The following is a 26747-nucleotide window of genomic DNA, read 5'->3' as shown; positions in this document are numbered from 1 at the left end:
TTAACCTATTAGCTATGAAATCAGGTCCGCAAATTACACTATGTAAATTGATATGACCTTTTCATTTAATCACGACCAATATGAAATGCACTCGTTGCGTTCTCATATTTGACGTCCAGGAATAGACATGTTGAACAAAATCGATGTCGCCGGCCTCCGCACCGCGCAGTCGCAGTGTGATTTGCGAGCAACGTTCAAAAAGCCCGGGCAAAATAAAAGGCGAAAGCGGCAACCCCGGAATCAATACGCGGCTAGACCGTTAAGTCGGAAGGCTGCACCTGTTGCTCTCACAACTCCGTCACCCTGGAAGTGTGTGTTATGAAATTTGTGGATGATATGGACAAAAATATATTTCTGAATTGCATTCACTTCGACACCGACGTATCGTTTTTGCACCAAGTGATGGAGTTCAACGACGACTTGCGCCAGCTGCTGGAGCTGCAAGATGCCCTCAAGCGCGTCAATCTGGAGCTTTTTGAGGAGTGGGAGCGCATGCAAGTGACCCATTCCATAGACCGTCTCACCCGCCGCGAAGCTGTTCTGCTCCACCGCGTGATAACTGCTTTGCGTGAGTGCGAGCGCGAGCTGGAATATCTCAAGGAGGCCAATTCCGGCGCGGGGCTCTGCCCCAAGTGCGGCAAGACCCTTCCCTACAACCGCGCTCCGGCCGACGACGACCAGGACGCTTCCCGTTAAACGTTACATTCAGCGTTATCGCTTTCATAACTATCTCGATGTAATTGTTTACTTTACGAAATTACGAATGCAATCCATCCGGAGATCTTTATTTACTTCACAATTATGTATACTTCTATAAAATAGATGTTGTTAAATAAATAGATGAGAATAAATCTCCTTTTATTTACCTAGGTCCTCTCCTTAATTCTGCAATGGCTATTGCGCATATTTTTTTCTTTGTTGTCTGCAAAGGTATATAATATTTGTGCATTGCGAAGTCCATATTAATTCATTCACTAATGCTTAGTAGCAATATATTATAATACTATTATTACAGAGTATCAGGCATTAAAGTTATAATGATCTAAGATCGCAATTCTTATATTTACTTTGTGGTTCAAGCCATATAATATTTAATATGTCCGAGCTTTTCAATGCTTATCTATTATCCATGGAAATAATAAACACCTATTCAATTCAGTTATTAAGAACAACAGGTATCTCTTACAACGATGCACTCTATTTCCTTTTACGCATTAGCGAAAACAAAGAAACTGCATGTTGTATACTTACTTGATACGATATGATGTTATAAACGATGTGTCGGATAGTTATGCTGAAACGTTCATTTTAGTATGTAATTTGTTACATTATTCTATAGGATTTGTTTCTTATATTTGTTTTCATAAAGACTAGAATTTTATGCATAATGCAATACCGCATAAGCCGTAATTACATGTAATGTTTTGTGAGTTATTCATATCTTTAGGAATTACTTTATATTGTCATTTATTTCGAGTCATTATTATATGCGTAACTAATAAAGCTACACTTACGCATCGAGCGCTGAAGGTGAAAAAGTAAAAAAAAAACACAAAAGTCTAAATTTCGTGCCGAAAATTCGCTTTCATCGTTTGACGCTGCACTATAAAGTATTTTGAAATTCTCAAAGCCGAAAATGAACTTTCACCTTTCGATGACGTTTCTGTGTATGGAATCAAAGGAGTATTTTGTACTATTATATCGAGGAATTTGTAAAATATTTTTTCATATATATCCTTTCTTCTTACTATTTTTATATTTCCCTGTGGAGAGATATTTGTAAACCCCTGGTTTCCAATTGCTTTAAGATAGTAAAGATGACGTAAGCGACAACAAGAGAGGTTGCACTAAAATAATAAATGTTAAAGTTTGAAGTATTCTTCATTTATATAATTCACAAAAACATTCTTCTATAAATCGCAACATTGTTTTTGTACGTGACTTATAAAAATACAGTTATTATTAATCCGGTTCATGCTGTTATTTTTCGTTAAGTTGTAATAAAAAATATAGTAATATAAAAATATAATTACGCCTCCGCTTTATTATTGATTTCATCGCTTGAACTTGTTGCTGCTTTTCATCGCTCTAATATTCTATAAGCTCAATTATTTGAAATTACTATTTTTAGTTTAAATTCATCAAGAATGTTACAATATTTTACAGTTCTTCTTAGAGTCTGTTATTTTCACATACAGTAGAAAATTATTCTTCTTCTAGTTAAGAAGCTGCTATAATGATAATGAAAAGTTATTGTGAAAGCATAAAATATCGCAGATAATTTTTCTGCCATTATATAAAAATATTTAACTAATTAATAAAAAAATAAATAAAAAATCAATTTTTCAAAATACACTTTTTCATAACAGCCAGTTAGATAAGCAAAGATCTACTCTTTATGTTTGTTAATCTCAAATTCAAAACTATTATTTTTTATTTAGGCTATTATAATATCACATTTATAATATTATACAAACGATAACTATAAAATTAACCAAATTAATATTTGCAAACTAATTTTTATGCCATACGGCCATAATATTACAATGTGCAAGAGAAAGAGAGATAGAAAATTCATCAACACTTACCGGAAAGCCTCACCAACCGGGCTCATACACACACACAAATGCAGCTTGGCTCTAACTCGGTTGATGAAGAAGTAATACACCGCATCCCTGTCAGCAGGGTTAATGCCAGTCTTGGCTGCGTCGTTGCGGCTCCCGGTTTGCACCTGCTCGTACGTGTCACCTTCGAAGAGATTCGGGACCTCCCCTGGGAGAGAGTGATGTGAAAACCTTTATGTTATAGCAGGAAACTGAGATGAGAGGCGGTTCGCATGATGGTAAGCGATCACCACACAGTAACTTTTGCACAGGCACGGTCGCTGCAAATGCGTTGCGCGGCCAAGGATTTAAGAATAAGGAAATTATTGATATCGGGGAAAAAGGAGTGGACTGGGAAGTGTGTGGAAAATGATATGGGCTCTACCGATTTCGTTTATAATATTGGTTTGCTAGTACTAGAATAAATACAAATTCAAGTTGTTTTGTACGTTTAAGTGAGGTAGGCTAAATAAGGTTAGATTTAGGAACACTTACCGGAGTTGAGCATATTATTGATGTCCTCTAGGAATTCTTCCTTGGTGATCTGTGTATCGGTGAAAAGGAAAACAGTGTCCTCACAGCTGACGCCGGCCCTCATGTACATCTTGCGTAAGTCATCGTGAAATTCTGGCGTGTCGTAGTTTCGTTTCAACTCCATTCCCATACATCTAAATGTGGAGGTATATTAGCATAAAATGTTATATGTTAAGAGGAAAACAAACTACTCTTAAAACCGCTTCTGGTCGATTGTTTGCTATTTTTTATATTGAGTCAGAATGAAAATGAATCTTCTACTCGTTTTCTTGAATCAAAGTCTGCTCCGTACTCACTTGCACTCATTGACATGCGCTGCGAGTGTCGCTACGGACCGTCTTCCGGAGCCCCCGGGCCCTACCATGAGGCTGTGGCCCCGCTCAGCTCGCAGCACTCGGGCTACACGGGCCACGTGCTCCACTGCATCGCGGAACAGTACCAGGTTCATTTCCGCGCGGGCGGTAGAGTTGTATTCCTCTAGGTACTCCTGGGGAGGGTGTCGAACTTGAGTTTGGAGAAATTTAAACCAATCTTGCTCAACGATAGGCTCAACGTTGAACGATAAGCTTTTGTTATTTACAAGTACTGGCTCATTATAATAATAAAATCGCATTCTAAACCTAAAATAAGTGAAGATTAGACGTTGCTTTTTAATAGTTATTACTAAAATTTTTATTCCGAAAATAAATTATTTAAAAAACTACAAAGACAAAACATTCAACATTTTTGACAACCCATCTACTAAAAATTAAATGATTGAAAAGCAAGCATCCATAGTAGAACGCCTATAGAAAAATTCTAGTATTATATTGTGAAAATTCATAACTATCATTTTATATTATGTCGGTAATGCGAACCGATGAGAAACCCACTTCCCCTACCAAAAAGCGCTCAACGCGGCTACACATTTTAATTTCAAATATATGTATTAAATTCATAATCTTTGATTAAATGTAATTCTATAAAATAAATATCTCTTCAACTAATAAAACATCCTCCATTTGATCGCTGACACATATCCTATCGACATTTCATTAAAGTTTCAAACTAGCCTTAAGCTAGATGCTATGTGAAAGGTCAAGTCGAATCAATACGTCTCAAAGGTCGCACAATCAAATATACATATGGAAGTTACTTTGAACAGAGAACCAGATAACCGGGAAGTGCACTGGTGATTTAAACGTATTATTAGTTAATCGCTCCATGTTCATTATAAATTCAAATTTTCTTAACTACAATAGTTTGATGGTGAGATTTTAAGAGAGAAAGAATAATTTTTGAGACGATTTCTAAAACTGGATATGATAAGTTTGCGTATATTGTAATTCTCTTTTTATTTGACTAAATTAAAATGTAATAAAAATATTATGACCATTCATTAATCATTAAGAAATCCATATCACATAGTATATATTTATTATGCGTAAACGAAAGGAATGTACGATGAACCTTTAAAACCACCATCAGCTTTTGTATATCTGGTATCTCTTGGTAAGTTCTGTTCTCCTTGGGAACAGCCGAGTTAAGGAAGTCGCCGAAAAGGAGTACTGGTGGTTGTTCAATTATCGGATCCTCTGGTATCTCTAAGATAGGCTGTTGGAAGTTCTTCTGACAGACTGTGCACATCAGGTGGTAGAAGTAGCTCTTGTCTTCTATGTTGATAAGACGGTCGTGAAAAACACGGAGACATTCGTGATAGAACAATCTAGAATTTAAATATGGGTCAAAATGTGGTACAAAGAATACAAGTACCCAAAAAGTAATTAAATTATAATTATAAATTCTAACGAAAATTTGAAACTGATCTTGTGTGGTTTGTTTCCTTATAATAAAATAATTCTATTGCATTGCTTGTTCCTCGGTAAATTTACTTTGATTCAAATCGCATTTGTCTTATCGATTGAAATGAATAACTAATATAGTATCGATTCTTGCCGTTTCTTCATCATGATATTTAAATGCAGCATATTTATGGATACGATAGAGTGTGGATAATAGTACTTAATTTACCTGCAGTAATTAATAGAAATGATTCATATGATTTACTTATTTATCTTATACCTTTAAACGAGCAATTCTTGTATATATATATATATATATATATATATATATATATATATATATATATATATATATATAATTGGAATCTCGGAATCGGCTCCAACGATTTTCACGAAATTTAGTATATAGGGGGTTTCGGGGGCGATAAATCGATCTAGATAGGATTTTTTTTAGAAAATGTCATATTCGTGTTTTATTCGTGTTTTTTTTCCTGACATCTATTGGTGAATAATAATACTATTTTGCTTCGTAGATAGCTGGACAACTGAAATAACACATAGGCACTTTTTATACCGATATTCCCACGAGATACGGACTTACGCGGTTTCAACCGCGGGTCACAGCTAGTTTCAATTTATTTAAGTTACTATAGTCTTAAATATATAAATAGACTTAAATTATTCAAGTGTATTATGCGGGAGACGATCACGCTTCGGCACGACATGGGTCTGTATCCTCCTAGTAAAAGCGGCGTGAAATAGTAGCATGCTACTGAGTTTTGTGAATGGGAGAGTCGGAGCTCCTAACCCTTCCCAAGCCATTCCCCTTAGAAGCGGGCAGTGCATACGTAGCGGCGTAACCTAATCCTACGAATGTTCCTGGGCGTTAATAGCTTGCCGTTAGGCAAAACACCAGCTCAGTTGCCCGCTTAAGGCATGAATAAAAAGACTGGAGTATGTTGTGCCTATTATCTATCCCATATAAAAATTATATAAATGTTATTTCTATTCTACCCTCAAATATAACATAATTTTTTACGTATTTTTTATGTTTCTGATTAATTATTTGGATAGTTCTTGAACATACCTCAACATAGCTTGCGGTAGTCTCATGTACGCTGCATTGGCTTGCAACACTCCTTGCATGCACTTGGACAAGTCTCTCAAATTGAACACGTAGTGGGACTTGGCTGGGGTTGGGAGTAATTCTGCGCAGATCTTCAAGTAGACGTCCACGGCTGCGTTGACTATGGGGTCACCTAGCACTGATACTTCGGACACAAAGTCCTCCATGTGACCTTTGAGAATTGCCTGGTAATACGACCAGGTGTATAGCTAATCAGGTTTGGAAATTACTAGGATTTAATTATATGATTTTAAAATAACAATGAGATAAATTATCTGCTTAATTCATAAAGGGTTCTTTATAAGGTATTTATACTTAAATTTCTAGAAAATCTTCGAATTTATAATTTTCATTGGATTCAATATGAATCCAAAGAATATTTTCTATGAAAATTATCTTAGATATGTATTACAAAAACTTGCAAGGCCCGAGAACTAAAATTGCAACAGAAATGGAAATTTACATTTTAATTAACTAAATAAATACGGAAGAAGGTATAGCGTATTGCACGATTCGTAGAAAATCTAAAAGTGAATATAAATATTTTTAAGTACGGTATGTACTCAAACACTGACTTTAAAAATAGTCTTCATAGCTTCAGAATTAGGCGCTGATATGTAGAACATAGCGAAGTGTCTCACGAAGCGGCCGGTAAGCGGGTTTCGGCCGCCGCCGGGCGGGGCGCACGCGCACGACAACACCACGTCCAATATCTCCTTCCAATACAGTTTGTCGCGGTCGTATACACCGCCGAAATCTAGGAATTGCCTGTTGAGGGTGTCTACATGGATATTGGGAATTTCCCCAGATAGATAAAGGTCCTTATTATTATAAGTAATGGTATAATTTTTCACAAAAGGTTTTGTAGACTTTGTTTTGACTTGTAGAATGTATGTTCCATACAGGAACTACATATTCGTTCGAACAACTACATTCGTTGATAATAAGTGTTAATAGTAGATAATATACTCATAAATATAAGGCAGTACCGTTAAAAAAGTAGGTTGAACATTTTCGAGTAAAAATATCGGTATTATGCAAATAGAACTAAAATTAAATCGTATTTCTGTAACAACCTTAACAAATTCCAAGATCAGATTTCATAATATAAGCAATAAAGCAAAATAAGATTAAATCTGCTAAAGATAGTTTATCCCTAGAAAACTGATACACTGCGTAGGTTTCGATTTTGTGTGGGAACATCGCGGGTGCAAACTGAATTTCAAATATTTACAAATATTTTTAATCCTTCCTTAAAATAGAACTGTATCAGTAAATCGTGTTTGATCCATGGATATTTTTTCTATAAATTTCTTTTTAGTATTTCATGTATTTCAGTACTGGAAGATAACGCATAGGTCAAATTTAGTATAACGAAGATATTTCGAAACGTTTTATTTTTTTCTCATTCGTGTACCCAGTCTTATATTTCTTCTCTTTTGCATTTTAAGTACTATAACGGAAAAACCAACCCCATAGATACTACAATTTTATATTCTTGTTCTTACCTGAGTAACTCTATAGTGGGTTGAGCACCATACACGTCCAGGCGAGGCATGTTAACGTCGTCAATGAATATGACCACCTTCTTACCGAGGGGAGCTCCTATCGCTTTGCGTGGTCGCTTTTCTAAGCGAAGTTCTATTACCTCCTATTTGTGAAGTAATGATGCAGAATTTATATATATTTTAGCTGGTCTTTCCTGAGATATTTTATGGGATTACGTAAAAGATAATTCAAATGTAAATTTATGTAAAAATAATAAAATAAAATCCAACCTGAGTCCTAGGGCTGCTAGTTTGCGCGGAAAAGTTCAATATAACTGGTATATATATGCCGCCGCTGGCCATTTTGTTCAATACCTCCGCAGCTATGACTGTCTTCCCAACTCCTGTACATCACGATAATTGAAGATGATGATGATAATAAAAAATGAAACCACTTCCTAATTTCAGCTGTTGATTTTGAAGATGTTTATTATTGTAGCAATACTTTTTGGGTGATTGTTAATGCTTTTCACTAAAAACATCTTAATATACGCAAAATTAATCAGATGACATCAGTTGCTGCATCAACATCTCGTAATATTAATATTATTTTCTAGACTATAGATATACTTTACATAGACTGTAAAACATTTGTTGAAGAATAAGAATCTATTCTTCTTTTTAGTACAACCGATTGTTATTAATGTTATTCATTTTAAAACTCGCAATTTTATCAGAAAAACAGACTAAACATAATTTTCAAAATTACGCTTAGCATTACCACGAATTGATATATAACGGAGTTATCGTGCTTAGGGGAATATGGTTACTTTCGTAATTTCTGAAGAATCCCAATAAATATGTACAACAAACCATTACCAACCTGTATTCCCAGTGAACATAACGGGCTTACAAACGCCTAGAAGCTTCTGGAACAAATATCCATATCGAACGGTGTCTATGGTCGGCACGAGGGTTTCGAAGAATGGCTTATTGCAATCGTACAGAAACTCCGGGATGATTTCAGCCCATACTTTGAGCTTACGGTGCTTCGTGTCCATGAACATATCGAAGAAGTTGAAGCCTTGCGGGAAACTGTACCAATAGAATGTTACTATAGCTCCTGGATTGAAGTGTATGAAGAACATAAAGAGGAGAATGACGTGGGAGTTGCAGAAGGAAGGTAGCAACAGCCCCGCATAGTCGGCGTTCAATAGTAGCATGTATATGGTACTGTGATTGCTTACTATCTGGCGCCCCATCTCAACTGCCTTGCGGGCTTACATAATAATAAAAAACACCTTGACTGAATTTCGTTTAATTATATTTTTAAAATTATTAATCTACAATAATGACATTTGAGTAAAACTCACTACTCAGCTTCTTCGAACGCTTCAAATTGCCTCTTAACAACCTCCTCGAAAGCCTTTCGATTGGTCTCAAGAATGTTCCCACCAATGCACCAGATATAGCAGAAGATAAAGCAGTACGCGATATAGGTTTTGATCGCTGCTTTGTCCGCAAACCTCTCGCCAGGTTCGGAGAGTAACGCGGTCATGAGACAGCACTGGGCTGATACTTTGCTTATATCCACCTGTTAATTGAAGCAATGCTAAAGATTATTTGCACGAAAATGAGCCCGAAAAAAAAATGTTTGATTCAGATATATCAAATCACAAAAAAATTCTTTGGAGATCAGAATGATCCACTACCATGATAATAAACCTAAAAAGTAGTGATACTATTTTGAAACTGTGTTTAATTTGATTCCCTTGTTTCTTTAAAGTACCTTCTACATTTAATTGCCGAAGCAACTACGACATTCACAAAGAGAAATGTATTTTTCTCGCTCACCTGCTTTATCCCAACACTGCACTTGACGTTCACGTGAGTCAATCCGACTTCCAACATTTTAAAGAGCTCATATAGAAAGTCTGAGTTCTCCTGCGTGAAGAGATTCTTGTCTATGCCTTCAGCGAGCCAGGATCTAACAAACGGTAGGTAGCCTAGCTCTCCTGGGTCGATATAGACCATGCCACAGCGTGATACGGTCGCTGGTGATGCTTGCGCCAAATCTGCTACCTGGTTTATAACAGAATTAGATTAAAATGTTCTATCCAGATTTCTATCCACCATACATTTTCTTAAACTATAGGACATTCATAAACATACAGTGGAAGTGTTTTTGAAAACTTTAAAATTTCTGACCAATATTATTTAATATCGGCAATGAACGAATTATTGAATTATCCTTTCTCCATCACAATAATCACAACTTATGTAAAGGCAAATTATGTTGGACAGTATCCTTAGAATAAACCGAAAAATTACATAGCTAGAATATTATATGTAAATGCAAGCTTTATTACAATGACTCATATTAAATTAAATTTTTAAGGAAATTTTTCAATTTCACGTGTTATATCGTACATGTGAAATTGAAAAATTGACGGCCCCCTTCGGACCACGCCATGTTGGACTCTGGCAAATTTCTCATAGACAATGTAAGTATGTTTTTCGTTTCATAATCCATCATTCAAACTGCCAATAGCAAAAGGATTTCAGTGTTGCAGTGAGTGGCTGTAACGAATGCTAATAACGAATCCATTTCTCTATCCAGAAATTATGACACATAAAGCAAATATTCCACCTTAGTTCTACGAGAGTCGTATAGGAATTCGTATTGTATGCATAATCCATAATTCTAAGGAAAAATCCAGATAACTGACGTGTCCAACGAGTGACGTGCAGAATGATTGAACGTGTGATTGCATTGTAAAACAGTCTCTTAAAAATATTTACAATTTCGTTCTCACAACATCCCATTTACGTGGTTTTTTTCCTTATAATACATTGTTCAATTTTCGTGTACTTTGGGAAAACCATATAGCAAATTTTGATATAAATAAAATATGATTCATTGTGATGCATTCAAATGCAACTGTCTTTAGTTTACGGTTCATAATAAATTTATTTAATATCTGTAATTTTGGAAGTTAGCTCGCGGCAACTGTATCGAGCGACTACGCATCATGTTGATTCAATTATTCGCATGTAACGCAATCAAATATCAAAACTAGTAGTGGGAAATTACACGAGCTCATATAAATACACTGAAAAACAAGTTAAGATAAAAAAAAAATACAATTTTGGTGAATAAAAATTTAGAATTGTGTACAAAAAGGCAATTGAAGGAACTGGATAGTGGGTGGTAGGTATTATTTCCTTTCGTATTTGTTGTCATTTTTAGAAAATATCCCAAATTATTTAAAAATTAATTTAACATTTATGTAATATACACTTTTAATCGGGGATATGTAACCAGGCGAGCGTGCAAAAATATATTGTTTCAATTTACCTGCACATTATTTACATCACCATTGTTAAAAAAGGTAAAACAAAACAATGTGAGGAAAACGTTTATTAAACCAGTTTATCGATGTGACTTGCCAACCCGTACTTGGCCATTGTGTTGCATTAAATATGATGATGAAAAAGAATGGTTGCCTGTAAAGTCGGTTTTTCGGGCGAAGATTTTACGTGACAACGTCTCTTTCTCGGTAGAATATTTATTGATATGAATATTATTAAATTGCACAATAGGAACAAGGAATTGAATGAAAATAAGAATTGCACAAATTTTAACTATAGAAAATATATTTTGTTTACTAAAAAGACAGAGACAGAGACACAAGCACGCGCCGATTCAATGTGCCTAATTCTCTAGTGCTGCGCGCGCGGCGGACCGATCATAGTTCGGTGACTCATCGTAACGTTACCGGGCGTTACACTTTTTCATGAGTGCCTCCGAGCCGCAACCTAATTTAAGACGTTGTCACGTCAAAACGTATATTTATTTAATCGTGTAATTTTTCTTTGATAATGTTTGTAATGCCTGTAATAACAGCAAAACAGTAACGTCACAATATACCAAAATGTGTCTTGTCGAAGGTGTCGGAATAATGGACACGGGGGAAACAGTTTTAACGCCGGCGGGAGGTTTGTTTACAAACGAATAACCAAATGTGCATTTACGATCGAGTTTCCTTCGTTTTAGTAATTTTTACTCTAACTAACTAAAACTAACTAGCTAATCTAGCTAGCTAACTAAAAAGAAATAGGACCTACGTTTAAAAATTGTCAGAAAATTTGTCAGTAAATTACTTATTAGCACATTGCTGTATTCTTTTTGACAGGAAAGTATCAACATTTTACACTAAAATAGGATGTCCCTGCTAAAACATTTTCTTGCTATACAACTCCTTTGATGGAAAATTCCTATGCGAAAGTTTTTATGGAACTTGAGAACATTGTAATTATTATTCGAACTCGCGAAAAATGTTTTACACCGTGAAAATGATGAAGTAGTGAAAATAGTGTGGCTTTTATAGATTAACGTTGTAGAGACAATGCAAATTATCAGGTTTCCTCTTATACAATTTTGTCAAAGAGTTAAGTAAATATTTAAATATGCAAATTAATTTCACATTTTTACTCCTGGTACTCTTACAAGTTCTTCTTGGTATTTAGTAACATTTTCAAAAGGTAAAAGCAAATCCTTTGCTCTAAAGTAAAAAAAAGTCTATAAATTTTGTCCATTCATTCAAATCATAGTATAAGTATGGATGGGTGGATATGGATGTTTGTTACTCTTTAACGCGAAAACAGCTTATGGTATCTTTATGAAATTTGCTACAGAGATACATTATAGAATTTATTAGCGCCTAGGCTACACATAGCATTTTAACCCGTGAACCACGCGATTAACGCCGCGGGTTACATCTAGTAGCGTAAATGTACCAATTATGCAGTAACAACACAAAGTACGAAGCACATTCAGATGTAGAATGAATAAGTGCAGTCGACTGAAACGGGTAATCTCACCTCAAATACCATATGCACATACGGCGTCAGCTTAATCCGCTCCGAGTTGGACAGACAGAGCATCTTGTTATCATCAAGGACAGTATTCATGTTCTCGATCCACACGGCGTCCACCGGCCCGTCGCAAATCAACCACTGGTGATCGGGATCTTCGCACTATGTATGAATATTAATGTTAGGTTAGAATCGATGTGTCTTTGAACGTGGATATTAATAATTGTGTAAACCTGTGCGGGAAGATTCGTTTTTTTTTGACACTCATGATTTAATTTTTTTTTTACTATTATATAAGGAATTGTTGTCAATTGTATTTTTTATTTGATACCTGTCGTGTGGTTACTATTTAAAAAAAATTCTGCCTGTGACTCTATCAATCTAATCAATCGAATCCTGCCTCGTGATCAAATTTTTTCGATTCTTCCAAAATTTCTCATGTATCAATGTAATTTTATTGTTTTGTAAATCATATTAAAAAGAGAATATTACAAAGAATAGATATAATTCTACTTCTTATAATTGAGGCTATAAATATCAAAGATTTGTAGTAAATTCAAATAGCATCGATATTGAATTTGCAGTGTAATTTTAAAGTGTATAGGGAACCAATATAGCATAACATAATTAAGTTGGTTCAGCGATTTTAATGAAGCTAGTCGTGCTATAGTATATCTAAAATTTAAAATAAGAGACGTTTATAAAATATCCCCTTGATGCAGTACTGTTAATATGCATTATAAACTTATTATCGTTTTGTTATAATTATGGTTTTTGCAATGAACTCAACATTTTTATTTTTATAAGCGTCGTTCCTACAACCGAATGCGGTTCTCAATTCAACTGAATTATTTGGTTTCGTTATTCGATATCTCCGTGAGTTTTCAACCGACGAGCTGTGATTCTTTTTGTGTTTCGTAGGAAGTTGGTCCCAGTCTGACCTCCCTCTCCAAGTATATGGGTGTCCTTTTTGTGGGAAATATTAATATAGGAAGATAGTTGCTCCTAATAATTTTTGTATAAATTACATAAAATATTGGTATGAAAAATGAACCCAGGACCCCTCGGTTCTACGCTCACGCGTTAACCACTGTGCCAAGGAGGCAGTCAAAGGTTTTTTTGCATTGATCGAAATGAAAACGATTTCAAATATGTAAATAGTCTTCATAGCTTATCTCCATTTCCATTATGTATTCTGTTTCATTCTAAGTTATATACGTGTTTGTTCGTCGTTAACTCGAGAATCGTTGATTCGATCATTGTGAAATTTGCAGGACGAGTTGTTGGTGTAAAATAAAATTTTCAAGTGCAATCACGGTAGGAATCGGTCGGGGCGACGAGTGGGTGATCTGGGTGGGAAAATCCAATATAAGTTGCCGTGGAGTACTCAATGGAAAACTGTTTTTAAATTGTTCTGTTTTTCCAGTGTCCACAGTTTGCCATTGAAATGTTGGTTGGTTACCTTACATCGTGAACTATGTTACTTTTCAACCAACTTCAAGAAAAGGGGGAGGTTCTTAGTTCTGCATTTATTGTAGAAAAAAAAACTTTGAGAACTTTCGACTGGGTGAACTAACTTTAATGATTCTTTTTTGGTCATATTTAAATTTGCTCTAGTTCTATAATTTTGAAGGTGGTTAATTTTTTTCATTACTATTTTATAATATATATTTATTTCATATAAGCTATATGCGATAAGTTCTTCTCTGTACTTTGTCTCAACTCTGATAGATACTTATAAATAAGATGACAAAAATATAGACGGTAAATTTTAAATTATATTTATGCATAATTAACACAAACATTTATTATAAATAAATCACTTTTGTTCACAAAATGGCTGAATTATTTCCCGCTATTCTGAGAACGTGGGTGGCTGCGCGGACTCCATGAATGTCAACAAGTCATGGCTGCCACAAACCTACCTATTACGTCAACCTTTATGCAAGTGTGATCAAAATAGTATACATATATCCATATATGATGCATATATACACTTTTATATATATAAACTAAAGTTTAATCTACAAAACTGATGGAGGTAAAGCGAAATTTATAAGTACAGTCATTTATTTTCCGGTTTTTACGATGTTCCGAATAAGGTTTAATACTGAGTTTTCTATGTTTTTTTTTACAAATATACTTAATTGTGTCGATAGCATATTAAAGAAGGTGTTGCTTTAATGGCGAATGTTATAACTCAAGGACGATTATACAGATTTAAATGATTTTCTGAGTGGACTTTTAAAATTTTGATAAAGATATAAAATATGTCGATTAAGACGAAGCCTGTTCTAGCATCTCGGGAATAACCCTACTATTATTATAAATGCGAAAGTTTGTAAGGATGTGTGTGTTTGTTGCTCTTTCACGCAAAAACTACTGAACCGATTGCAATGAAATTTGGTTCTTAGATAGCTGAACAACTGGAATAACATATAGGCAACTTTTTATCCCGATATTCCAACGGGATACGGACTAACGCAGTGAAACCGCGGCGCAGCTAGTAAAATATACATTCAACACTGCTTAAAAATAAAGGAATACCATGAACCATTTGATAATTTAGTTAAAAAATAAGGAATAAAGTAATAGTTCTAAACATTACCTGTACAGCAGTACGTAGGGACAGAGGTAGAATACCGTCATGCCACTCTAAGGTTTGTAAGTTCACTTCTCCGTATAACTCTCCGATACTGAGGCTCTTGGGGTTCATTATATATTTGTGTACTATTTGGTATGTTGGACCTTCAACACCATTTTCACATAGACGAGTGTAGGTATCGCCTAATACCTGTATGAAATATAATTGAAACATACTTATTCATAGCGCAACAAAGTTGAGTTTTATGGTTAAAAAGCCTTGGTCCAAGAGCATTTTAAGGACTTATGTTATTATTAAAAAGCAAAGCCTCTAATAAGTAATCATACAATTAGTCCAGTCTTTCTCAAAGTGGACGGCAACGTCTCGTCAACGTTGTGGACGCTGAAATCTAGAAGGAGATGGTTAAAAATCCAGAATAATTAGGCAGGCTTTAAAGTGGGATGGCTAATTTTGACTTAATTTCTTAAAATTGACTCATTATGAACATTGACTCTAGTAAATTGATCTAAGACTTGATTGAATAGAATTATAGAGCACAAGAAAAAGAAAATACACCTTAAATTGATTAACATCAAAGAAAGCTCAAATTCTGAAGATTTTTAATAATTTGGGGTGGTGTGTGATGAGTGAATATATTTTGATTAAATGGGGCAAGATTCGTTAAGTTTGAGTGCCACAGAATAAGTCTTATCTGCTTTTGTTGTTTATCAATACAAGTATGGTATAGTTCCTAATTCATTAGTACAAAACGCATAATCCACTGTAGTTACGTGATCTGCCCGTTGAAATGTACTTCATTAAAATTACATTCGCTTATTGGCGTAGTACGTTTCGATAATTTATAAATACGATGTTTTTCAACAAGCATGCATTTCTGCGAAACAAATAAGTATCATAATAATGTGTAAACATATATTTAATTTTACAACATGGAACGGTGGGCGTGAAGCTATAAGGAAACAGCCTCTTTTTTCAACCGACTTAAAAATGCAGTCGCTTTTTTATCTATATATGTAAAAGTAACTCTGTCTGTTTGTCTATCTTTTCTTCACACCTAAACCACAGAACTGATTTGGATGAAATGCGATACCAAACTCGTTTGAGACCTGAAAAAGGACATACGATGGATTTCATCGAGAAAATCCAAGGAGAATGACAATTGTGCGGGATCGATCCCTTTGAATATGCGGGCGACACCGCGGGCGGGATATTAATCAAATATAATTTATAAAAAGAACTAATTATTTTTAACATCTTAAATTTCTTTGACATTTTTATCAAACACAATCTTACGTAGAGGGCTAAAACATTTCAGTGCTGAAAATATCCAATATTGGGAATATTGATGAATCATGTAACGTCATTAAAAGCGCTACAGGGCGAATCTATCCACGCTATATCTAACCATTGTCGTAATTACATTACTGACCAATCGTAATCGCTCGTGTAGTGATTTCGATAGTGAGGCAAAATAGAATTATTACGTAGCAAGAGCAATTAGTTATTATGAAGCTATTTTGATTTTACTCGATAAAAATAAACCTCCACAGACTGACATTACGTGAGCTTAACTAAGGACTAGATATTTTTATGTTATAACGGGTAGCTGAGTCGGTGGTTCGCTTGATGGTAAACGATCACCACAGCTTATGAAAATTCGCGGAGGTAGTGTGACTGCGAATACGCTGCTCGCTTTTAGGGTAGGAATAAGAAAAGAATTGACTGGAAAAAAGGAAGGGACTGGAAGATTGAAAAAAAGGAAACGGTTTTTTTACGTCGCCGTTGGCAATGGAGCTGTGGTGTGTCGCCTGATACTTATTATCAACGCTACAACCGCCCATGAACATTTGGAGAGGCGTTAGATCGATTGCAGACATTATTACCACTTCAAATGAATTGTTGACTTCAAATTGGATAGGGATTAAGAAAGGATTGACGAGACGAATAAAGGAAAGGACTGGGAAGGGTAATAAAAAGGATATGAGCCTCCACTCATCGTAAGAAACACAGTAGCAGGCAACTATTTCATTGTAGCGAGCTCGACTCCCACCATTGTGTGATAAAAAGGCGAGGACAGTCTCAATAGATGAGTAGTTCAGTATTTGTGAGAAAGTTGTGGAAATGAGAACTTGCAATAAGCGGAAGACATCTATAATATAATTTACTTTGAGATGCAGTTTCATCAAGACTTTGAGGGAGCTGCTTCTTAATTACTTTACTCACTGTAATTAATTTAATTGTATTTTCCACTCAACAAAGGTAACTTGGTGATATGAAAACCTTCGCTCATCAAATAAATAAATTTAATATTGTTTCTTGTGTCTCGTCGCTGTATTTTTAAGCTGTAAGTATATTATTACGAGTATTAAGCTAATAAAGCTGAATCAAATAAGCAAGAAGAAAACGCGGGATGTTTCAATTCAAAAATCAAAGTTATTTGTAACATTATATTTTTAATTTTACCACAATATTTCTATTTTATTAAATGTCATTTGTCTTACTTCAGCGATTGCATGACAATAAGGATTAATTCTCAATAAATTTATATACGAACATACGTACAGTTATTTGATACGCAATACCAATACACATCAAAGTCGATTATAATTTGCTATTCGGATAGACACGACATCAAAGTGCAATATAGCAGGGATGAGCATGATATTGCAGCTTTGCTTTACTACTGTTTACTTGATGTGAACATATTTACTATTGCCCAAACTATCTCATCGCAAACATAATATATAAGGTATATATTAAGCGGTGAATATTCTGATATTATTCTATAATCCAACACGCGCATAGGATTTCTGATAAGATGTTAATTGGTCTGTGAAATATTTGTAACAGTTCAAACGAAGAGACCAGAACGAGATATTATGAAATTCATTTATTCGATTCCACATTACCACACATTTAAACATTTTATGTTAGGAAGCTAAATTAAATATAAAAATATGTGAAATATTAAAATAGAAAAAACAAGGTGCGTTATGTAAGTGCATTAAATAATATAGAAAATTACGAAATAAATCGCGATAAGTTCTAAGTAAGCCTCGTACAGTTTGTAATTAAATCAAGTTGCTATTGTTTTATATCGGATGTACTAACAATTATTGTTATCACTATAAAATATCCACTATCTGATCAAATCATAATGCCACTATGATATTGTTTATATATTTTCTTATAAATGAAATAGAAATAAATAAAAATTAAATGTTATACTTCTAATAAAGTAGGAAGTGATGAAGGGCTTAGTACACATCGGAATATACAATATTCTCGATTATTGATACAACTTCGCAGTTGTTGCTTGCTGCTTTAACAAATTCCCGGAACAAATAGAGATTTATGTAAAGAAGATTACTGATGATTATAATAATATAAGAAATTTTAAATAATTGCCTTTATAAATTACATTATTTCTAATGAACCTGTTAAAGTAAATCTAATAATCTAAGTAATGTATATAATCTGTTGTTAAATGCGCGAAGCTATAACATTGTACTGCTTTTTACGAAAATAATACGGACGGAGGAGTATGACTATTAGCACTCTTATAGTTTATATAGAGAAGAAGTACAGTATAGTTATTTACTTTTTTTAATAATGTTTAAAAATACTTTAAATTATTACAATAAATATTCCGCCCAATACCATGCATTTTTCCGAGTCACGTGTCACAAACTCAATAACAAGAAAAGTTCATTGCAACATTCGACAATTTCAAACGAGGTCGAATATCTCGAACGTTGTGAAATTTACCAAATTTTCGTATCTACAAATCTCTCAAACGGTGTTTACGGATTTCTTATATCGATGGTGATGATGAATATAATGATGTAGCGATGATGATGATGATGATGATGATAATTAATATTACTATGATGATGGCGATGATTACGTGTATGATAATTTACTCTAATTGCTTACATGCAGCACTGTGGTCTTGCCACCGCCGGTTGGCCCCACCAACATGACCCCCCACCTGACAATCATCGTTTCGTGCAACTGTATCACCTTCTTTATCTGACAATCTTCCACTTGCAACTTGCGCTCGATCAGTATCTCTTCTGTTTAGAGAAATATGAATTTTTATGAACAGACTCAGAACATCAAATCGTGTTATCTTATACCTTTAAATGAGCAATTCTTGTATATATATATATATATATATATATATATATCGGAATCGGCTCCAACGATTTTCATGAAATTTGGTATATAGGGGGTTTCGGGGGCGATAAATTGATCTAGCAAGGAATTTTTATTAGAAAATGTCATATTCGTGTTTTATCGACTTAAACTTACTTGCGTTTGAGTAGACCCAATTTATTATGATTCTTCCTGACATCTAATGGCGAATAAAAAAAAGTTTGTGAGGATGGATGCATATGTATGCGTGCGTCTGTTATTCTTTCACGCAAAAACTACTGAACCGATTGCAATGAAATTTGCTTCGTAGATAACTGGACAACTGAAATAACACATAGGCACTTTTTATACGAATATTCCTACGGGATACGGACTTACGCGGTTTCGACCGCGGGTCACAGCTAGTAGTTCTTTATATTCCGATAGTTCTGTATGTACTGCAAAAGATTAAATAACATACGAATATTGATGATTTTGCTTATAGGAAAACTTTGAACAACCATAGGTTATGAATTTACCGACAATTTTATGAAAACATATTTCCGATGCACAAACTTAACCTTTAATTACTTCCTATCCACAACTATCAATACTGCGAAAATCAATAGCCGGATGTTTTATAGGAAAAACAATTTGCTCTTTGACATGTATGTATGCAGTATAGGCGTTCGCTGAATTATTTTAACGTTATGGTAATTACAGTTAATTTAATTTGTTTCATATCAAACAAAATATATTGGTAAAGGTATGCAATGATGTTCAGTAATTAGTTGAAAATATTTCCGATGTATGCCACAAATGAAAATCGGTTTTGATACATTAATAAATTAGTTTTTCACATTACAAAATATAGTTTTTGATCGAAGTGAAGTAAGTAATTACGTTTATTTTTTTTATTTAATTGTACATATAACCAAAATCGATACAAGTACATCTAATACGGATCCGATAGTTTCGTATTAGATATACCGGGGACCAAATTTAGGATTTCTTCGACTATGCGGACTCCACGTATCCTGTTATCTCTTTTACCCACTTACTTATAACGTCCACCATGACCCCATAATCTCTCACGGGCAGCGACACGCCCGGGAACAGGTCAGACAATATTCCAGCGAACAGCACCGCATCTGCCGCCAGAAACTTAGGCAAGTTGCTATCGTTCAGCGCACACAGCAGAGTCATCTCTTCGTGCTGGTCTGGACTGGCGCGTTTTAAAGCTCCGGCCATCACCTACCAAAGTACAGGTAAGGTACGGTCACCTATTTATGCCACATATTGTAATAATAATGAACAAAGAAATAACAGATAATGTAGTTAAAAAATAAGAAATACAACTTTACTATACATATATTAAAGTATTTAATTAATTTAAATAATTACTACATCAATATAATTTTAAATGATTGTGAAAGTGGAAGCTCTAACCAAAATAAAATACATGTCCTTCGGTACATTGTGAAATGTCTAAATGTTATGTTTGACGGACCAATAATATTAAGATGCCGAAATAAAAGAGACCTTATCTGATTTCTTGAACTTTCATTAAGCAATTTGTTACTAAGGAAAAGTCTCAACTTTACGAAACTTTCAAAAATGTATACGTACGATATAGGGTATTAACGATGTGATTTGTATGGAACAATATATATTAAATAATTATGCGAAAAATATGGCGGGAAATTTTCATGCGTACATATTTAATATTAAATTAAGTTGAAACTTACAAGTACACTTTTTACGGCCCTCATTCCAAAATCATAATGGTCTTGTTTGGACAATTGTTCGCTCGATAATTTGTACATTTGGACCATTTTCTTTGCCAAACCTTTCGACGATTCAAAGCCTTCTGAATACAGAATAACTTCCGCAATGAGCGCTGCAACAAACATTATGTTTTATGTCCAAAATACCCTTTGTAATTCCTTAACGACAAAATATGTAATCTAAAAAAATATATACCTATGATAATTTTTATAATCATTAATACATAATATTAACGATTATAAAAGAAAAAATATATAGAAAAGAGTTACAAGTAAAAAAATGTACATTATTATTTTTTTATTAAACAAAGGATTTATTGAATTCGAATAGAATTTATAACATTGGATCGACCTAAAACTGACAAGGAATTGTAGTAGCCATATTTATCAATATACGTACTACACACACATGTGTACGTCCTTTAGCTCGCAGCAAGCGAAAGATAGACATTGCAGGTATAAGGTATAAAATCAAATTGTATTTCAGCAATACAAATATTGATTGACTTATTACAAAATAAGTTCTAATTCCATTAAGCGTAAGTCGAGAAATGAGTTCTTTCGTAAGTTTGCTGGTCGAGTCGAGATGTAATTAAAAAATTAGTTCATAAATAGTATTAACATTTGAATCGTGTGCGGAATCTGTAAATCTGTATCTGGCTTATTGTTATTTTATCTTTTGACTTTTTTACGAATACAGCTGTAGATACGCCTAAAACATAATTCAGAACGAATTCCAGGAACTAGTCATTCATGCAAAATGTACTAGTCCTTTATAAGTTTAACGCACCACTGCACGTTCAATGAGTTCCAGTATCAATACAAACGTACCTCAAACAAGATCATAAAGCAAACAAAGTTCAGTGCATGTGTATATTATTAAAGCGAATCCAATAAACATGTTTCCGAGAACGCTTTAATGATGATAATTCCCCGAAACCTGCACGAGCGTTTCGAATTTTAATAAAGACATACCGATCCTTTGTGTTTGTGCATCAAATTCAGTTTATTAAATATCGGACTATTTCAATAAAAGCTTTGTAATTTGCATATAAAATTACCTACAAAATGGAAGGGACGTAATATCGATACAATGTTTTGCAAATGAAATGTCGGTTATGTTTCTTTTATAATTTTTCTGTAGACAGTGAATAGAGCAAAATTATTATCTAGAGATCCCAATACTTCAACTTAATTAACAATATTTAAATATATATCATTTTCATCATAAAATTTACCATTAATAACATGATATAAGATACTTTTGCTTTAGACGCTATTATCACGTGTTACGTAAAGATCATTCAAAACAACGCTTGAAACAAAAAGTTTCATTTTGGCAAATTTTTAAAGACTATTATTCTTTGAGACGTAACATTCCACGTCAACAATGTTAAATTCATTGTTTATGTTTATAATTGCCATCTTATATAATTGTTCTTACAGCTATTGTATTTTTCTTTCCAAACGGTTTTTACGATTTTAAGCTTAATAGTAGGTATAAATAAATGCCCATATTTTATCAAGCCAAGTATTCATAATAAACGTTTGATAAGCGACAAAGTTGAATCAACATGATTCAGAGTTGCTGTCAACACGCTGCGTACAACGCTATGCTGCAGAGTTGATAACACACGTCGAAATGCTCTCGCCCGAGGAGGGACGATATTAATGCAAAGTTTCCGTAAAATATCTGATCAACTATTGCCCAGTAAATTTTTACCTTGAAAACGAGGCTTTAAAGTTTTTACTTTATTCGTTTACTGCTAATGGTATTTCAAGATTGATGGCGCTTTCGTATGTAAAATTATAAGTGTAATATAGTAGTGTCTGCGCTCACCATAATCGGGCACCATCATAGAAATAGGTCTAAATAGTGCTTTCAAATTGTCCGGCAGTTCAGTCCTTCCAGCATAGCCCGGATTCATTGTGATGAAGGCGGCACAGGTTCGCACTAGTTTTATTTCGCGGCCCTCAAACATAAATCTGTAAAACAAACACGAATATAGTCGCTTTAACAAACACTTAAAATATCTAAGATTTTTCTGGTTATTAGCTGTACTATTTTTCGGGTTTTTAGTTATATTATTGTTAGAAGAAATTATTTTTAAACACACTATAATGTTTAAATTAGATTTGAGTGCTGGCTATAAGTCGCGATGTTGCCAGTAGCTTCAGGAGAAGTTTTAATAAATAAAATAAGTTGTGATGTAATGACTAAAACCTTCTATTACGATTATGTACATTTTAACCAACCTGGTCTGTTTCGCCACTTTAGCATTCCGAATGGTGATCAACTGTTGGGCGATCACAGACAACACTTCGATGTCAATTCTGTTGAACTCATCGAAGCAGCACCAAGCCCCCGATGTTGCCAGCCCCGAGAAGAATCTGCCCATCATTTTGTAGTCCAGACCTTGGAAACGAGATGACATTTTAATATCCGAGTTCCTTGAATTCATATCTCGTTTAAAAATTGTCAGACGGCCTCAGATAGGAAAATTTTCTACAAAATTTGAAATACATATTTACCTGGATGTTCCACGCTAAAGAAGGGGTACAGAACTGAAAAATAATTTTCAGTAAGGGATCATAATTATATTGCGTATAGTTTCACACTACCTTCAGAGCAATTAAACACGACGCACTGGATCGCAAGAGCCTTGGCTAGATCCTTTGTGGTTTCTGTCTTGCCGGTCCCAGCTGGGCCTGCTGGAGCCCCGCCCAGGTCCAGCTGCAGCGCGCCCATGAGGCAGAGGTAGCATCTGTCCGTGAGGGGGGTGATTACCAGAACACCTGAAATTAAGATGGTGTGAGTGCAGAGATGCACTTTATTATTTAGTAACTACATGTGAATTAAATAAATACTTTAAATTTTAGTATCATGTTTTAAAAAGAGTAATTACAGAAACACAGACAAAATTGACTTATTTTCAATTACTACGTGTCTTATAAGTACCACAATGTCTTTACGACCTTTCCGGTCTTTCAGACCTTATTATTATATTTTAAATGCTAGTGTAATACATTACCCCCAGCGCCCAAATATTCATGGCCATATATGTACATAGCGCTGGACATCCTCGCTACGCAGTTGTCGATGTCGTCTTCCCAGTAGTAGCGGATCATTTTGAGCCATTCGAAATCATTCCTGCGTAATGAAATCGATAGTAGTATATAGTTCTTCGTTTGTAGTTAACTACTAACGTACAACAATTGTACTGCATGTAAAATTGCTATTTTACAATCTATATATTTATAAAACCATCTTATGAATGCAACTATTTCACGCCGATCTTCTGTTAATATTATATAGGTACCTAACAGTAGATTATTCTCCTCGACGTTTCCCTTAAAACTGAAATAGGTAAACAATATAAGTATGATAGAAATTTTCATTTAAAGGGCAAAAAATAATACAATAAATAATAACCATCCTTCACGTCTAAAGATCACAAAAAGAGGTTTGCATTTTCTAATACAAAAGCGTGATTCATTTCATAAGGTTGCTGGCTGTGATCTTTGATAATAGTCAACCGAAAAAAAATAAGCATCCTTTTTAGATGTAAAGAAGCTTGATTTTTTTCTTTTAACTTCCTTTGTGATAGCATTATTAGTCCAGTTGTGGACTTGTATTAAATGTATCATTTCAACTACGATTTCAACGGTTAATTTAATTTGAAATATTTTGGAATCAGATCACTTCTTCGTATTCGTTGAGAATTCAGTAGGTCTCAGGAGTTCTCGTTGTAATCAAATTCCCTATTGTAGCATAATTTCACTATTTATATTGACATCGGAAACTGAATTTTTTAAAGAGATGGATTAAAATAACAATTACATACAACATTAACTTACGATCTTTGCACATGCTTTTCAACCATATGAGTGATGGTGTCTCTTGCATGAACGTCGACCGTTATCAGAGCGCATAGAACTTTTCGGAACAGCGAGGTGAGGTCTTGTCGAGTTAGCGCTGCCAGGTCGTTGAGATCCGCAATACATTTCCTCGAATAGAACAACAAGTTTGAAATCAACAAAATGTCACCAAATCCTGTATATGTCACCTATATTTATATGAAATGTTGCACGTAATTAAAGATATGCCTAACAGAAAGAAATATTGTCAATGAATAATTTTGCAATGATAACATTTAATGTTTGTTATATTAAAGAAGTGTGTGTGTAATTATTAAGGAAGAGGTATTAGAAAGTACATTAGAGCATTGGGTAGTAATTATTTTTATTAAATAAAATGTATTCAGATTTTTAAAAGTAAACCAAAAAGTTTGGTAGCCAACTGTGACTCGAAAAACTCGTAGTAAACCAGTAATGGAACATAAACACTATGTAATAAAGTTTCCCCCGTGTTATTCCATGGAAGCATTAGATGTCTAGATCATACGTTTAGGTTAAGGTCAAGGTAAAGTAAACAAGTATGAATATTACAGAATAAATTACATGCTGATATCTTGTATTCAGCATCGTTGAGAAGTTATTTGAATATTTCAAGTAAGTACATAGCTTAGTTCGATGATAAGTGGTTACAATAATGAATAAGAATTATACTCTACTTATTCCTACATTCATTGAATGCATATAGATTACAGTGTACAAATCTTCAAATATCTTTTACGCTATTTATTGAATATTTACTATATAAGAATGTCAACCTGATATTATTCAACAAAACACTCAAGCAGGCTTTTGTTCATTACCAGCTGACCCCCGAAACTTCGCCTGCCCTCAAAAGGAATATTTTTAATTGTTGCCTCGCTCATGTCGGACGTATTGTGATGTTATATGGCATTCTTCAATAAATCGAAATACATAGACTCAGGTACAATGAGTACAAATATGAAGAAACAAACACTTCAGCTCTATAATATTTGTTAAGAAGAAAACGTTCCCAATATATGATACCTCTCGTAATCTAGCAGAGCTGTATCAATGCGCAATGGGACATCGAGGTCGAATATTTCATGAACGCCTCGAGCCCACATCGTTTGCGAAACTGTTAGAACCACCTGGAAAAATTCGTTTATTGCACGTTTTCAATTAAAAATGTATTCAGGCGATACAGAAATAACTAAAATCAGATTTAAAACGAAAATTGAGCAGTTTCGTTGCAAGCGGGCGAGCAGGGAATAAATCGATTTTTCAAATTTTCTGCGCACTATCCATCATCACTACAATTCGAAACGGTGAAGGAAAAATCGTGAGGAACCCGGAAAGTCTTAGAATTTAAAGTTCGACGCTATGTGACATCTGCGAGCCCGCATTTGGCCGACGTGGTGGATTATGAACCAGAACCAGAATTCTCATAGGAGGCCTATGTTCTCTATATCTATAATCTGTGTGTCTCTCTATGTGTTTGGTCCAACTTCATGGTTATAAATATATCTGGGAAGAAAGGGTTCGTACACTCGTATGTTCTGTTCTATACAAAAACTTTCAGACTAGGTTATAAGTATGATCTAGGCTGAGTGCCACATAGAGTGCCAATGTTGCTCCGGGTTGTTAATAATAATTATTATTATAACGGCATAACGTTTAAGGTATACAGATGAAGCATTGAATAAACTTCAATAAAACTTTAACGTTTTCTATTTTTTATTTCGAAAAAAAAAAACTTGTAATAACGTTTATTGCGCGCGCTACGCAAACTAGGAAAAATGTAAAGGGCAATTTTTATCCAATACTTGGAATATTGCACTACTACGATTTATTTTGTTGCTATACTTAGTCTGGCCATAAATACTGTTACACTTAATTATAAAAAAATATTACATTTGAATTTCGAATCTGT

At 34.2% G+C, this 26747-nt stretch overlaps 1 protein-coding gene across 1 annotated transcript in view; it reads right to left on the bottom strand.

The window, feature by feature from the left end:
- LOC119835845 (dynein heavy chain 6, axonemal) overlaps nt 1–26747 on the bottom strand; it is an 83700-nt gene that overhangs the window by 43212 nt on the left and 13741 nt on the right. The window contains exons 21-42 of the mRNA XM_038360881.1: nt 25862–25965; nt 24797–24946; nt 23971–24089; nt 23561–23734; nt 23195–23354; nt 22779–22924; nt 20900–21051; nt 20213–20405; nt 18951–19090; nt 15018–15203; nt 12416–12571; nt 9386–9613; nt 8905–9125; nt 8415–8626; nt 7823–7935; nt 7553–7695; nt 6620–6812; nt 6006–6229; nt 4587–4842; nt 3434–3624; nt 3099–3271; nt 2589–2772 (exon numbers count right to left, since the gene is read on the bottom strand). Coding sequence (XP_038216809.1) covers nt 2589–2772; nt 3099–3271; nt 3434–3624; nt 4587–4842; nt 6006–6229; nt 6620–6812; nt 7553–7695; nt 7823–7935; nt 8415–8626; nt 8905–9125; nt 9386–9613; nt 12416–12571; nt 15018–15203; nt 18951–19090; nt 20213–20405; nt 20900–21051; nt 22779–22924; nt 23195–23354; nt 23561–23734; nt 23971–24089; nt 24797–24946; nt 25862–25965 — 3818 coding nt within the window. The remainder of the gene's footprint in view (nt 1–2588; nt 2773–3098; nt 3272–3433; nt 3625–4586; nt 4843–6005; nt 6230–6619; nt 6813–7552; nt 7696–7822; nt 7936–8414; nt 8627–8904; nt 9126–9385; nt 9614–12415; nt 12572–15017; nt 15204–18950; nt 19091–20212; nt 20406–20899; nt 21052–22778; nt 22925–23194; nt 23355–23560; nt 23735–23970; nt 24090–24796; nt 24947–25861; nt 25966–26747) is intronic.

The sequence above is a fragment of the Zerene cesonia genome, chromosome Z, assembly GCF_012273895.1.
Source record: "Zerene cesonia ecotype Mississippi chromosome Z, Zerene_cesonia_1.1, whole genome shotgun sequence".
NCBI classification, from domain to species: domain Eukaryota; kingdom Metazoa; phylum Arthropoda; class Insecta; order Lepidoptera; family Pieridae; genus Zerene; species Zerene cesonia.
The sequence above is the reverse complement of the archived record's forward strand: the minus strand, read 5'-3'. Positions and strand labels throughout refer to the sequence as shown.